This window comes from Archocentrus centrarchus, chromosome 19, assembly GCF_007364275.1.
Source record: "Archocentrus centrarchus isolate MPI-CPG fArcCen1 chromosome 19, fArcCen1, whole genome shotgun sequence".
In the NCBI taxonomy this organism is placed as follows: Eukaryota; Metazoa; Chordata; class Actinopteri; order Cichliformes; family Cichlidae; genus Archocentrus; species Archocentrus centrarchus.
The window spans coordinates 2,795,264-2,812,135 of NC_044364.1; the positions used below are offsets into that span (position 1 = coordinate 2,795,264).

The 16,872-nt window shown below is 41.5% G+C and overlaps 1 protein-coding gene across 1 annotated transcript; it reads right to left on the bottom strand.

The window, feature by feature from the left end:
- Positions 1-293: 293 nt before the first annotated feature.
- On the bottom strand, positions 294-1,385 carry LOC115798756 (urotensin-2 receptor). Its single transcript, XM_030755709.1, has one exon. It carries the CDS (start codon positions 1,383-1,385, stop codon positions 294-296), a length of 1,092 nt encoding a protein of 363 aa, XP_030611569.1.
- Between the last annotated feature and the right edge of the window lie 15,487 nt (positions 1,386-16,872).

The following is a 16,872-nucleotide window of genomic DNA, read 5'->3' on the forward strand; positions in this document are numbered from 1 at the left end:
TTCTGTAATTAGCTCTGCGGCCTTCTGCTGCATCGCGGCACGATAGGAAGAGTTCTTCCGCTGAGGTGAGGGAGCGCAGCAGAGAGAGGGGCTCAGTGGGGTCAGCTATCATTGAGGGAATAACACTAATATGCGTGCCCAGAGATGATCCGCAGTGAAAAAATAAACTTAGAAAATATCGCCTCGGCTGTTTTACGCGGAGTAGCATGCCTCCAGCCTGTGCGTAATAGAGAGATTACCGCCTACCTATTGCTGCTTTGGTCCCAGACACTTTCTCCTCTCTTCCGCGCAGCTCACTTCAGTGACCCCATGACCAACGTCTCGGAGTTGAACTCGAACTGATTGCTGGAGGACGCAGACTTGCCCCACGAGTAGAGGCTGGGCGGCCGCTTCTTGAACGACGACGTATACTTGTAGAAGCTCCTGTGCCTGTTCTTCAGGTACTCCCTGTAGTTCTTGGTGAGGAGCGTGTAGAGGAAAGGGTTAATGCAGCTGTTGCTGTACGTGAGGCTCGCGACCAGGTAGTTGATGCAGGTGTGAGTCTGCGAGGCCAGGCTCAGCGGCTTGGAGTGGTACAGAGGCAGCAGCTGCCAGATCCAAAAGGGCAGGAAGCACGCCCAGAACACCAGAACGATGGTGAAAATCATGATCAGCACTTTCTGCTTAGGTGACCGCTTGCCGCCTTTGTTGATCACAGAGTTGCGCTGGGACTCTAAATAAGTCCGGGCTAACTTGACATACAGGTAACCGATGATAAGCCCCGGGGCCATGATGCTGGTGCCAAACAGGACCGTTACGTAAACTTTATAAGCCAGTGGCGCCCATGTGGGTGCGCACATCCTTTTTATACCCCCGTCCGGTGTGCTTTTAGTTGTCTGAGCGACCATTATCATCATAGGCACAGTGAGCACCAGCGAAAGCAGCCACACACCCCACGCCAGAGCTTTGCGATAACTCTTGGAGCGCCTCACCGTGTCCAGCGGCTTGGTGACGGCCAGGTAGCGCTCCGTGCACATGACAGTCAGGGTAAAGATGCTGGCGTGCATAGTGAGAAGGTCCAAGCTGAGCAGGATACGGCACCCCACATCTCCAAAGTACCAGTCCTTTAGGAAGTAGGTGGACACCACGAAAGGGATGGTGGAGAGGTAGAGCAAGTCCGCAAGAGCCAGGTTGATGATGGAGATGTACATAGAAGTGGCGAAACGGATCGTGTGACACATCACCACCAGTGTGTATACATTCCCCGAGACCCCGATTATATAGACAACGGAGAGAAGCGTCCCGAAAGTAGAAGTGATAACGAGTTCATGGTCCACGGTCCCGGAGCCGCCGCCGCCAACCCGAGGAGGTGGACTGGTGTTCAGATTTAAAGACTTGTTATTCATGGTGCGCTCTGATGGGCTCCGGTCCCGATTTGCTCCGCGCTGCAAGTTTTGTAAAGATGCGCACTGGCACAGGTTGTGTTTTTGCTTTCCTGCTTCTCTCCGCTCTCCGCCTGCTGCTCTTTGCTCCTGACGTCACCACGGTTACACTGGAGATCTTATATACACCTGACGCTCAGCCGTCTGTTGGGCGCCGCTGTAAACAGTGTTCAAATGGCAGAATTAAGATTTAGTGGTGAAGAAAAGAGGAGGAGATTTTTTTTTTGGACAGCTGATAGATTGATTTGCACAAAGACACAAAGATGAGAGATGCATTATTAAAAGTTTAGTCAGCACTGAGTGCGCGCCTGATGCCAACAGCAGGGCCAAACTTAATAAAATATGCAGAGTTAGGACAAAACCAATTTTACGCATAGACTTGCTTGATGAATTTGTACAAAAACAAAAGAAACAAACACAAAAAGCTTGCACTTAATCTCAGTGTGCTATTTTCTTTCGGCAAATGAGAATCATGAGAGCAGTGGAACCAGCAGTGATCAATAAACTTTCTCACTGACCGCAGCTCAACACAGTCTGAGGCCTCACGCACTTATTTTGTGCCAACATTTCCTTTCTGCTCTTCAGTGTTTATGTAACTTTAACGAACACTCGGTTGTCATAGAGTTATGTAGGTAGTTTATTATGTTTTTCGAAATGTCACGGAAAAATAAAATCTCCAATTAGTGCGCGCGTGTGTTTTCTCCGCAGATGTATTCATATCTGTGAACTTACTTCCGGGAGGAAGGTCATTAAGCGGACAGTTCATCTCAAGATTAAATTGCCTGTAGTGATAATCATCTATTTTGATTGTTTTAGAGTAAGTTGTGCATTTTTGTCCTGTTGTGTAGAACTCTGACATCAGTAAACACTTTCCTGATAAGTTTATGCTAGTTTCCAGTCTTATTGATAATGTTTATCACAGCCCCAATTAGTGACCAGAAGGATGATAAAGCAGGTTATACTATAGGGCGGGCCTGCGTTGTGATTGGAAATGTTCTACTTTTATGCAGTTTCTCAGTCAGGACCCAGGAAGAAACAGGAAGAAACCTCCAGCAGAACCAGGCTCAGGGAGGGCAGTCATCTGTTTAATTTGTGAAAAATGCCAAAGATAACACAGGTTGATAGAAAACAGTATTTTATAGTATTTATGGCATGGTATACAGTGAGTCCAAACCTAAAAAAAAAAACCACCCACAGCAGATTAACTGGATCTGAAAGTCATCTCCTTAAGAAATGGAAAACAAATCCAGCAAAAAATCTGACACAGGACCTGAGAGATGCATCTGGCTCTTCAGTTGATCCATCTGCTGTTTGCTGAAGCCTCGTCAGAAATCATCTCAGTGGAAGTGCGGCTGAAAGGAAGGGAAACAGGGAGAGAAGGCTGAGGTACCCCAAATTATACAAGAACTGAATTTAAAATCAGTGGCTGCAGGTCTTACTGTATGGAGTGATGAATCCACTCCACAAGACAGCAGTGAGTGTCTACGGCCATCTGTAAAACACAGTGGAGACTCTGTCATGGTTTGGGGCTGCATTTCAGCCAGTGGTGTTGGGGCTCTTGTCAAAAAGTACCATCGAATTTTGATCCACCATCCAATACCATCTGGAATGGCTTCATGTTTCAGCAAGACAGTGATCCCAAACACACTGCAGAAAAAACATACCTGATAGAAAAACACAAGGAAACAATATCGGTTATGGATTGGTCTCCCCAGAACCTGGACCTTAACATCACTGAAACACTGTGGCACAGATTTTAGAAAGGGGATAAGTCAGTGGAGCTCCTAAACAAATCAACATTTAATCAAATTGCTAAACAGTAAATGACAACTAAAAAAATCAGATTAGGCCACAGATCGAATAGATCCCATCAGCCCCTTGTACAAACATAAGTTTGTTTGTTTTTATAAAATCTGGTTTGTAACTGGGTCATAATTGAAAGGAGTGCTTCTTTTATCCAACTGTATTTTTTTGCACTTTGAGCACCAAAGGACAGGCTCCATCTAGTCTCATTATATTCAGTACAAGAAAAAAATGCTCTTTAATGTGGATACCTCTAAAACTAGATGAATTAATGGCACCGCACACCAGCAGGAAAACATGCAGCTTTGATTTGTGGATTCACTTTTTTTTTAACCTCTCTTCTCTTTCAATTCCTGTTTGTCTTTTATTTTTGTTTTATTATCAATAGATGAGCTCTTTGCTGCCAAGATGAATTTGTCTGAAATTTTAAGCATCAATGGATCCAGGAGGCCTATTAACATGCTCAATAGTGTTTCCAAACCCACAGTTTGTTCCTTATTATTATTCATAAAGCTGTCCTTTTATTATCTTCACTTTGCTATTGAACTTTTTTCTCCCTTGCAGCCCCTGTCTTCCCACATCGATGAGTATGTTCTGAGCCAGCAATCATGAGCCAATAATCTTCCCCAGACAGCGTAGGTGTCCTCATACTCATTCATCCACAAGTGACTGAGCTCTGTGGCCAACTTTGATACTGTACCATCCATCCTCAAAGCTAAAAAAAAAAGAGCAGTGCTGAAGCCAGAAATATTGCAGTCATTAGCAGGGTCATGTGGGACTGCAAGTGTAGCTGAAAAGGCAAAGAGGGTTAAGAGATGTGACAGTTAACAGTCACAGCCAGTTTAGTTTCTGTAATGCCAGTTTTTAATTCTTTATTTTGCCTCCAACGTCCACAAGTGACAACACCTCTTCTCCAATAACTGATGAGTTCAGACGGTTAAGAACAAGCTCTCCAGGATCTGCTGTGTCATCTTTTTTTGGTTTCTATTTTACTAAAATATGCTGAGTGTGTCTTTGAGGCCTCACAAATGTGTTCACTGTATTTGTAACCTTGTCAACAAAAAATCATTTAAAATCTGAATTAACAATAGATTTAAGTAACCACTAGCTCTACAGTGAGTATAGTGTAATATGAAAGTGGTGACTCTTATTGATCAGCCTAAACAGAACTATTACCCAAATTTACCCAGTTTACTCATCAGTCATTGTTTTTGCTGTTTTGAGTCAGGCTCACTGTGCTCATTAAACCTTTTAGGAACATCATCAAGCAGCTATTTTTACTGAAAAGTGTTCAGTAAAGCTACTCTAGGCCTCCAGCCCACCATTAAAACAGCAGATGGACAAAGCTGAGAACAAGCTAGAGGCTATACAGAGGGCACTCACTGGACACCTGATCAGTTTGGTTTCCAGAACCCCCCCGTTTCTTCATTGCATAGATTCAACAAAGTGCTGGAAACATTTCTGATGTGACAGCATCGTGCAGTTGCTGCAGATTTCTCAGCTGCACATCCCTGATGTGAATCTCTCATTCCACAATGTACCAAAGGATTGAGATCTGGTGACTGTGGAGGCCATTTGAGTACAGAGAACCCCGTGATCTTCAAGAAACCAGTTGGAGGTGTTTTGAGCTTGGTGACATGGTGGATTATCTGCTAGATGGGGTGGTTGGATCTATGCTTTCATTTCATGTTGTTTATGCCAAGTTCTGACCTTCCAAATGTCGCAGCAGAACTCAAGACTCATCAGACCAGCCAATGTTTTTCCAGTCTTTTATTGTTCGATTTTTATGAGCTCATGCAAACTGTAGCCAGTTTCCTGTTCCTCACAGAGGTGGTGACTGGTGTGCTCTTCTGCTGCTGAAGCTCACCTGCTTCAAGATTTGATGCGTTGTGCATTCAGAGATGCACTTCTGTTTACCTTGGTTGTAACAAGTGGTTGTGTTACTGTTGCCTTGCTATCAGCTCAAAGCAGTCTGGTAATTTTTGTCTGTCCTGCGGCATCAACGAGGCAAAGCTGCCACTCACTGGATATTTTTTCTTTTGCTCTCTGTAAACCCACCTGTTCAAAGTCAAGAGATCTCAAGATTCAGAATTGCAGCGCCAGTTGTCAGAAACTAGCTAAAAATGTATTTATACATTTCTATTTACATTTAAACAAACAGCTGATAGAAACTGAAAACGAACAGATGATGACATGTGACATCACCATCCAGAGTGGAGGAAAGATTTCATCAACCGATATTTTTGCCAGTGCGTCTCGGAGGAGTCCGACAAACAACCTGATAAGCTGACCGCGCAGACCAACACGACAAGGAGGACTGATTCATCAGCTGACACTGAGGATGTACTCACAGCCAACATCCAGGTGTTTCAGAGTCCATCTGCAAGAAGCCAGATCCTCCTCCGGTTCCAAGTAGGAGCCTGAGGAGGAAACAGTCCATGACCCTTTATCAAAGGAACATTGGTATGAATAAACAGTTTCCCAGGGAAATCAACAATAGATATAAAATACTATATCCTATTCTAAAACAACACAGACAGAAGGGTAAACGTGTATCCCTCATCGTGGATAAGCTTTACATCGATGGACAGTTATCCCGGGATCCCACTGTCACCCCGTGGCTCTTCTGTATGGATAAGTAGACAAAGAAAACGACTAAAACCTGAAAACAAAAATTTGATCATTATTAAAAAAAAAAAACTTCACGACTCTTTACCTGCCAAACCTATTTTTTCAGTTTTTTTCTCTTTCTTTTCCATCTTTTTCTCTCATTCTTTATTTCTCATTTTTCTATTGCAACACTTCTTACTCTCTTATCACACACACACACACACACACACACACACACACACACACACACACACACACACACACACACACACACACACTTTTCTCTTTGTTATGATTACTTGTGCCATTGTGCTTATCCCTCACCTGCACCCTTATATGTATAACACAAAACACTTCACAGTTCACCCCCCCACAGGCACCCACTATACATTCATAGCAGCTCCCCACCTGCAACATTTTCACAGATATTCATAATTCAGATCTCATGCTGTATATACACACACGTGACAAAATCTACTTTCTTCTTATGCTGCCCTCAACTCTGGTGTCCTGGTATTTGTTCACAGGCAAAAAGAATAACAATTCTGAGTATGTAGCAAAAGTAAAAGCAGACATTCTTTTCCTGGAGGAAATTTTTACCCAGGTCTTTTCAGCTTGGTACAATAGTGGGGAGTGGTTTGTGGCTCAGCTGCAGGGGAGGAGCGGCGGCACAGCTGGATGACATGAACTAATTACGCCTCTCCATTTTATGTGGTGGCACACTGGGACTGGGGATGCATGGCAGTAGGAGAGAAGCTGACAGCGAGGAAGCTGGTGCCATGCACCAGAGCTGACCAAGCAACACACAAAAGCACTGAGCGAATTCAGATAATACAATAAAGAGTTATTCTAAGTTGGAAGCGCTGCATCCTGTGTGTGTGTCAGGGACATGGAGTAAGAAGCACGTTACATTAGTGCCCAACTGTCCCCAACACCAGAACTGCTGGACCCTCTGCTGATGCAGCCGGTGCAAGTATTGGCCACAATGCACCAAGAACAGGCACCAGTGCAGTGACAACAGCTCAAAGCACTGCAGGCCCAGGCCGAGCGGCATCTGCAAGTGCTGGAAAACCTTGTGGTTGGGTCCGCGGTTCAGCCGCTGCCACTCCTCCCAGTCATCACACTGCATAAGATGGGGGAGGCAGATGACCTGCAGTCCTTTCTGGATATATTCAAGGCCACAGCATTGCAGATGGCTGGAGATTGAGTGGGCAGTATGGCTGCTGCAGTGGTAGGCTCAGCTCTTTTGTTATTTAAGCTGAGAGTCTACACTTCAATCACATGATGATTGAGTTAAAATCCATCGTGTTGTCACATGGAGCCAAAATGACAAAAAATGTGTAAATTTCTAAATATTTATGGACTTAATTGAACGCATGGCCTAGGGATCCTGGAATGTTGCTATAAATACTAATTTATCATCAGTATTATTCAAACAATGCATAATCTTTGCAAACCCATTAGAGTTCCTGGTCTGTCTTTTGTTAGCCAACCCAGGACAATCTACTGCATCTTTCTCTGAACTCTCTGAACAATCAGCATCTTTAATTTGGGACTCGTTCAACATTCTGATCACAGAAGGCGAAGCACCTGGGCCACAACAGCCTGGATTGTCCTGCACTCCAGTGAGCTCTCCCATCTGACTAAGCTCACATTTTCTGAATCATCCAGCAATCACATCACTGCATGTAAAGGTAAAGCAAACAATACCAACAGAAACTCAGATTTTCTCTGAGTGGGCCCATTGGGAGTTATATCTGAATTAAACTAATTAGCAATTAACATTAATTTTAGTCGTTGGGGTGATTTTATTTAATTAGAGGTGGTAAAGACATATTCCCAGGATCCCTATGCAGTAAACAGTGCCCATGCTGCTACAATATGGAGGTTGTTGTTTTAAGTTAGTGTAAGCAATGTTCAGACAGAACTTTGGGTTATTTCCAGCTATGAACAGGCCCAAAAATGAAATATGACAGGTCCAAAATGCTTCAGCATGATATGATCAGCACATTAAACTTAAAAATTTAACTGCTAGCAGTGAATTCACAACTTTTCCATATCTGAATTAAAACAAAAAACCTTGTTAAGCTTTGAGACCAAGCCTACGTGGTAAGGTTTAGGGTTGTGGTATGGTTTAAAATATAGGTGCTGATAATTAAATGCACTTGATTAACCGGTCATCAGCAAGTGTGTCCACCTCTATGAAAGCGGATGTTTTGGCAGTTTGTGGGTGTGTTTTAACACAATGCCACAATCTTCTCAGCAGTGGATGTCCCAGTAAATTCACCCCAAGGTCAGACTGTGCAGAGAAACTGCAAAAACCCCAAGAACTACATCTCAGACTGTACAGGCCTCGGTCAGCATGTTAAATGTTAAAGTTCATGAGAATACAATTAGACAAAGACTGACCAAGTATGGCTTGTTTTGAAGGGTTAGGAGAATGTTTCTTCACTCTAAAAAGAACATTAGGTTTTCATTAGTTTGTTTCCCAATGCTCTTTGGACAGACAAATCCAAAGTGGTGATTTTTGGCTATAATGCACAGTGCCACATTTGGAGAAAACCAAATGCAGCATATCTGCACAAACACCTCATACGAACTGGCAGCACGGTGGTGGAGGGCTGAGGATTTGGGCTTGTTTTGCAACCACCATATCAGGGCACCTTGAGGTCATTGAGTCAACCATGAACTCTGTGTACCAAAGTGCTTCAGAGTCAAATGTGAGGCCATCTTTCCAACAGCTCAAGCACAGCAGCAAATCTACAAAAAGAAAAGGCTGAAAAAAGAAAAGAATCGAGGTGTGTCAATGTGCAGACCTCAAACTGTGTGCGTAAAGGAATGCCCATGAATCTCAGTGAACTGAAGCTGATGATGAAGATGAAAGGGTAGAAATTCCTCCACAACAAATAGAGACAGACTGATAAAGCCATGGAGGTTATTGCTGGTACAGGTGGTACTATAAGCTATTGAATCATCGGGTGTTTCTATGCAATTCTGTGAAAACTTTCCTTTTCAGGTGACTGTATGCATCATACTGGATACCTTCACATGTATCCAGTATGATGCCAGTCAACACTTTGTGCACATCGCTCTCAAAAATGTAGAAGTTTAGAGGTTCAGTCTGACTCACCTTTGAACCACACATCAAAGGCATCGCCCAATCTCGCTTCCTCCAAATAAGAACCATGTCCCGAGTAAATACTTTTACCTTCATACCTGGAAAAAGTCTTCCATGTATTTGTTTTCACAGGACTCGATCACTTTAACTGCGCTGGTATTAGAACAGAATGAAACAGCTTCTGGTGTCAGCAGATGGCAGCACATCGCTCCGGTTCCTGGCTTCCTGTAGGTCTTAGAATTGAATTTTTTAAATTTTACTTGCTTTAATTTTCACCTTTAAAGCACATCTGGGTCTTACCTCATCTTACACAGCAGAAATACAGACCCCATATAAACCAGTTCTTTATCACTCCTGGCCATTCCAAACCTTAACGTGAGACGATCAGGCTCGCAGGGTCACTATAGTTCTTTTCTATTCTATACGAGCAGTCAAAGCACTATATACACACCTCATTCAACCATTTACACACACATTCACGCAAGCACTGTCTACATTTAGGTGCTTTCTAATTAACATTAACAATCACACTCCAATGAATCCACTGGGAGCAGCTCAGGGTTCAGTGTCCTGCCCGTCCTGCGTGTAGACTGGAGCAGCGATGGAGCAGAGATCAAACCATCAACCATCCAATTAGCTGATGGCCTGCTCTGCCTCCTGAGCCACAGCAACCCCCGAGGGGGTTACGGACTTGCTTTTATGTGAATTCATTACATGTGATGTGTTTTACTGTCTGATTATCGTCTTTTAATTGCCTTGCTTTTACTCTTTTATTGGCATTTATTAGTCACTGTTTTCTGCACCTCTCAGTGTTTTTGATCTTGTGGCTGTTTTAACTCTGTGCCAACTTTAGCTTAATTATTTGCCACATTTGGCTTGGATTTACTCTGAGTATTCTGCTTGTGTCAAAGCACTTTGTTACCTCTGTTTTTAAAGGTACTTTAAAAATAGTCATCATCTTCCCTCTTTAAAAAAAAAAACCTCCCGGAGCCCCCAGTTTTCCAAACTGCCATTCATTTAAAAGAAAAGTTGCTGCTCATCAGCTCCTTCACCCTCATCCTAGACTTAATAGATTCACCTGCAGTCTTTAACACCACTGATCACATCACAATAACAGATTACGAAACAGGGTTGGCATCACTGGCACAGCTCTCAAATGGTTTTCATCATACTTATGTGACAGACATACAATTAACGCACCGTTTTAGAATATTTCATCCCACAGGGTTGTGCTGTAATGTCATGATAAAAACAATTTTCAGACCCAGCAGAGCGGGAACAGGGAGAAAATAACAGTGTAGATGCAATAACTTTGCAAAAACAGGTCATCTACTCGCTATGTCAGTGTAGCAAAGCACAGAGATAATGCATATTTATTTATCCCATGTACAGGCTTCATATGCAGAGGACTAAGTACAGATTATGTCCAGTTTGAATGGAATGAAGCCTGGAGGGAATAATATCCAGAAGAAAGAGAAACTGAAAGCAGAGGAAGCATTGGGCAAGCAGGAAGAAAAGGCTTTTTTTTTTTTCTGGTGAAGATGTAAAAATGTCGTCTCTGTCTGCATGAATGAGAAGCCTGACGGTTTCTGTTTGCAGAATGTACACATGTGGGTTTGCACAGTAAAGGCTCGGGTCTAATTTAAGGCACTATAAGCTCAGAAAATCCTGCTTAAGAAGCAAAATATTCTGCAAGTTATACACGAGGGGGAATAAACATTTTAAAAAAAGGAGAGTTTCACTGTGCAGTAAAAACACACCGGTATGAGCAGATGCTGCAGGAACTGTGGGTGAACATTATATTACGTTATGGCTAAACGGAGAACATCAACTTTGTGTTTACAACCACCTGCCACAGATGGAAACGAGATGAGGTGTCTGATGTGTTTTTTTACAGCGTGCTTTGAACACAGATTGCTGGAACACACAAGTTGTGTATTTGTGGATAACTCAAACTCGCAGAGTTAAGTTTGTGCGCCTGGATTCTTGTGTTACATAACCTCAAAATTACGTTATTCCAGAGAAACTGAATGTGGCATCGTTTCCTGTTCAGTTTTGGTTCACGCTGGACGTGTGTGCTTAGTTTCCATAGTGATCTTCAGGGATGTGTGTAGACGGCTTATACTCACAGTGTGTGTGTGTGTGTGTGTGTATGTGACATGATGTATGGATGGTGGGTGGTGGGGGTTTGTTTTGCTGATTGCACTCAGACTCAAATCACTGCTCATCTCTCGTAAGCTCCAGGTATCTTAGTAATTTGGCTTCTTGACCTGATTTCAAATTGACTTGCCAGTTGCATAAATAACTTTTTGTGCGTCTCGTGGGGTTAAACTTTGTGGTGCAGCTACTGCAATAAATGATTGAAAGGAAGGAAAACACACATAACTTATTAATTTTATATATTTCCACAAGATAAGTTAAAAAAAAGAGCTGCACTGACTCAAACTTTGCCCATAAGAGATCACATTTGATTGCATGTTCTAATGCAACCATTCCATCATACGCTGATCTCAGTTACTGCTGATGTCGATCAGTTTGTTTACCAGATTATAAACATAGTGAATTATTGTAAAAGAGAATTAAGCTTACAGTCAACACAGTCTAATTAGGTGTTTCTTTTAAAACTTCCCTCCATGCTACCTTGATTTTAGCCTCTAGTCTCCTCTTCCATGGAGGATACTGTTCATCTAACAGTGAAGCATCTTAAGGATCACTGCTGTCATGGGATAGATCAGCTGGTTGGTTTCAGTGATGGTTGAAGTAGGGATTATCCACAGTGCTGCATTCACATCTTCTAGTAGACTTTCAGAGGGTATTGGGTCCAGGTTTCCAGCTTAGCCATAATCTTCTCTTTCAGGTCAGCTGCTCTGAAATTCAACATGCTGTAGCATTCGTGTTGTACCTCGTCAGTCTCTAATTATGATAGCAGTCTAGATGTTGGGTATCAAAGAATCCACAGGTCCCACATCCTCTTCATGTAACTCCTCTAACTGGGGTTACATGAAGTAGCATTCCAACAGTTCCTGCTTCTCATCTTATGTCCGTTTATGCCGTATCCTTGTTCCAGTGTCTCACTTATCATCAGTATGACCTGGTTCCTCAAAAACTGACCCAGAGCGCAGCTGACCTGACAGATAAGATCACAGCTAAGCTGGACCCTTTGCGCTGATTACCAAGACTACATGAAGTACCCTCTGAATGTCTATTAGAACATGTGAATGCAGCACTGCTACTGCGACCATCATTGAAACCAAACTGAAACCATGCTCCTCTCTGATGGGTGGAGTTTCTTCAGCCTTACACACCTGTTTGTCATTCAACTCATCAACTCCAGTGTGTGTGTGTGTGTGTGTGTGTGTGTGTGTGTGTGTGTGTATATATATATATATATATATATATATATATATATATATATATATATATATATATATATATATATATATATATATATATATATATATATATACACACACACACACACACTGATCATCACAGAAGGTTGGAGGGGTGGAGGTAGCCTAAAGCCACAAATATGTCAGACAGTCAACCATGGTTAGACCGTTAAGTCTTGTGATTTGTGTCACTTTGTTTTACTTTACTTGTTTGCCCTCATTCTTTATTTTCATTTTTATTCTTAGGCACCAAAACAATTTAATGAGATTTAGACACTAAAGACTTCTTTATGCACTGAAAAAAATCGATGGTCAGCTCCATGAATCCATCATGGTTTTAGTTAAAATACGACCCTGTATAACATTAAACATACATACTGAAAAATGACTCCCAGTGCATTTAAATGTCAGGTCACTGGATACACTGTTGCCTGAACCTGGTGTGTCAGGCAATAATTGCAAAAGGACATCTTGTGCGTATCTGTGAGAAACTACTGGGTTTGAAAGAGTCATCAATATCTGATATAGATCTGATCTATTTCCCCTAGTTTTCATGTCAGTAAATCTTATCACCTGTTAGCTCTAGGTTAATATTTTGTACTGAGGCATGAGCCCCCTTCAGTCATTTCAGCTGCATTTCCTCAAGTCTGTCACTATTCCATGAAAATCTTCTCTATTGTCTTAACATTAAAAATGTCTTCTAGAGCTCATATTTTAAATTCACGCTGTCTGCTTGCAGAAAGAACTGCGTTTGCTGAACTTCAGTCTTATAATCTTGTACCTCAATCTATTGTTTTCTACGCGCTCCATCTTGCTCCTGTCTATCACGGTGGCATTTTCAGTGGTTCATTCCAGTTTAAGTTTCCCTCTAACTCTTTGCCTGCTTTCTCCTCTTGACACAGAAGTCCAATTCTTCTTCTTCCCACTGTTGGACTTAATCTGATTACCAAAGGCCCAAATCAATATGCAGCTAATGCAGCTGCTGATACAGATGCCTGCTGTTTCATTGATGTCCTTTTTGTTCTCTTAGAGCAGGTAGTTTCTGACATACAAACACCACTGCTGAAACAAATGAATATGAACACAAATGCAGAGGTGAATTGAGATGCCTCACAGTTCTTATTTCACCCTGAATTTCAGTGTTTATTGGCATTTAGTATCTTATATCCAAGTATCGACTGTTTCGAAGTCTTGGTTTGGTGTTTTGGTTGTTATTTATTATTTGGACAGACTGTAGAGCTCAGAGTTATCAGCTAATATGAGTTTGGTTAGCTAGCTTGTTTCAGAAGATACATCCATAATTTACTGCCATAATAAATGGTATGCAAATTTATCTTTTGTCTAACAGTCTTTAAAACATTGTACTTCCTGGATAAACAGTCAACTGAGGTGTTATTATTTTTTCCACTGCATATTAAATCCACTGTAGAATGTGGCTGCAATTCAGCAGCACAGCACTCGAGATGTAGTCTTCAATGAATAGTGAATAGATGGAGCTAAGCAGCCAAATTCATTCATACCTGCATCTAGTTAAAAAAAAAAAAAAAAAAAAGCCCACATTTTATTTTATTTATTTTATTTTTATTTTTATTTTTTTTAATCAAGTACAGCATCATTATGTCCTTTAGTTTTTCTTATGGGAAAACCTGTTTTGCCTGTAAAATGCTAGCATACTGCTAATAAATGCTAATTGTTTATTCAAGGATTTAGCCTAGGACATATTCCCTTTGATCTTGCTAAAGGCTTAGAGTGGGAAGCTATAAGTCACTGGTCTGTGTATGTATGCGAATGACAAAAGTCAGGGGCAGAGATTAATAATAACTAATGATTAGATACTGAGTGGGATATAAACAAGCTAAATAAGGTGAATGAAGAGAAGCACTCAGTGCATCAGGGGAACCCCCCCCGCCCCAGCAGCCTAGGCCTATAGCAGCATAACTAAGGGAGAGTTCAGGGTCACCTGATCCAGCCCTAACTATAAGCTTGATCACAAAGCTTATAGTACTTTTCGTTGTATACTTGTGTACAATGATAATAAAGTTGAATCTAATCTAATAAAGGAAAGTTTTAAGCCTAATCTTAAGAACAGAGAGCGTGTCTGTCTCCTGTCTGTCTCTGAATAATGAGCGGTGACGTGTACAAATCCAGCCAGTGTGTAAAATATAAAGTGTGTGCTGACAATTTTCTCCAACGTAATGAAGAAAAAAGCTGAAGTCCTTTTTTGTGCCCTGGCAAGTTTGTGCCTGAGCTAATCATGTAACAGCGTTGCTGATCCAGCCGCACTGGCTCCCCATTAAAAATCCAGTTTAAGATTCTGGTTTTGACTTTTAGAACTCTTCGTGGACAAGCACCAGCTTACATCAGTGAACTTTTCTAACCATAAGTTCCCATCAGGTCCCTGAGGTCATGTGACTAATTATTGTAGGGTCTTTACAATATAAAGCACCTTGAGGCGACTGTGATCAGGGCCTACTGGCTTTATGTCATACAAGGCTGAAAGCTAAAGGAGACAGAGCTTTTGCTACAGTGGCCCCCCCGACTCTGGACTTTCTCTGATTGAGATTGAGAGCTGTGGATTTGAGGGAGTCTTAAAAAAAACCTTCTTTCTTTTTGTTGTGTTTTTATGTTGTGAAGCACTTTGTGATGTTTGTCTTGAGAGGTGCTGTAGAAACAAAGAAATTACTGACTTACTTAAAAGGGAAAGCTGTTCTCTCAAACTAACGTCAGCCTGGTTTTCCAGAAACTACAAAAAAAAAAAAAATGCTGCTGTGCTTAATTAATGCAAAGTGAACAGAAGAGAACAAATGTGTTTTCTTGGCTGTCTGATGTACCGTCACTGCTTGTTTCCCTGAGGCTTAATAGACCTCATTCTGTAGATCATAAAAAATGTAATTATTTCTTCCGACATTAGAGGATGCACATTTAATGTTAGCCCAGGTGCACCGTCTCCACTGTAAAATGCTGCATGAAGACTGTGGTAAATTAACATTTATCTTCCTCCATGTTAATTGTACTGACTTTAAATATTAATGAATTCTATGTTTATGCAATTTGCCCACAGATAAATGTACATATATTAACTTTTAATTATATAAATAATACCAGTCTCCTATTATGAGTTCTTATAGTGAGCATGTACAGAGGAGATATGGTTGATAATAATGTTACCAACTCTGAAACTTGCAACAAGTGACCCAAATTAAATTCCAGTCCCTTGCAATGATGACTTGTGCTGATGTTTCACAGACATGTGCAGGTATGCTCTGTGAAATCTAATAATCTCATATTTGAGATACAATAAAACATAGAAAACTTATCAAACTGAGAAAATGTACAATTTTATATCTTGATATATCTTGAATTTAATAGTAACAGGATGCCTCAAAAACAAAAGGCTGGAAAAGGAAGTGCTGCTAAAAAGAAACAGCTGGAGGAAAACTTCAGTCAGGCTCATTGGGAACAGGTCAGCAACAGTTTGGGTACAAAAAGAGCATCTTAGAGAGTTTCTCCTCAGTAAAGATGGACAGAGGCTCATCAATCTTCAAAAAACTGTCTGCAAATTGTAGAATAATGTTCCTCAACCAAGAGTTTGAATATTTTGTCATCTGCAGTGCATAATTTCATCAAAAGGCTCAAAGAATCTGGAGAAATCCCTGTGACAAGGCTGAAAATCAATGCTGGATGCTCATGATTTTTTTATTTTATAGGCATTGTATTAAAACCAGGCATAATTCTGACATGGAAATCTGTGAACACGGTTTGCCGTGCCATCCACAAACGCAGGTTAAAGCTTAAATGATCCAGAAATGTCGGTGCCTCCTCTGGGCCAAAGCTCATTTATGATGGACTGAGGCAAAGTGGAATAATGTTCTGTGGTCAGACAACTCGGAATGTGATATATGTTTGGATTCTGCTTCCTCTGAACTAAAGAGGAGCAGGAAATCTGGCTTGTTATCAGTGCTCGGTTCAAAAGTCTGAATCTTTGATGGTGTGGGGGTGTAGCATGGCTATGTGGAAAGGCATTATCAATGCTGAAAGGAATATGCATGTTTTAGAGCAACAAATGCTCCCATCCTTTTTCAGGAAGCTAGCTAAGCAGGCTAGAATCCTAAAGACAAGAACGGGACAACGTTCTTCTCCCAAAACTTCACCAACTGCTCTCCTCAGTTCCCAGATTTTTACAGACTGTTTTACATACTCTGCATTTAATCCTTAGTTATTATTAATCTCTGGCTCTCTTCCACAGTATGTCTTCTGTCCTGTCTCTCTCCCCCCCTCACAGCAGATCAACCCCCCTCCCCGAGCCTGGTTCTGATGGAGGTTTCTTCCTGTTAAAAGGGAGTTTTTCCTTCCCACTGTCACCAAGTGCTGCTCATAGGGGGTCGTTTGATTGTTGGGTTTTTTTTTCTCTAATATTGTCTTTTTATAGTAAAAAGCCCCTTGAGGCGACTGTTTGTTGTGATTTGGTGGTATATAAATAAAATTGAATTGAATTAAAGTGAAAGGATGCTGTGGTCACAACTAATTG

Bases quoted from the DNA above. Each gene is read 5' to 3' on its own strand.
- LOC115798756 (XM_030755709.1), bottom strand. From the start codon at position 1,385: ATGAATAACAAGTCTTTAAATCTGAACACCAGTCCACCTCCTCGGGTT.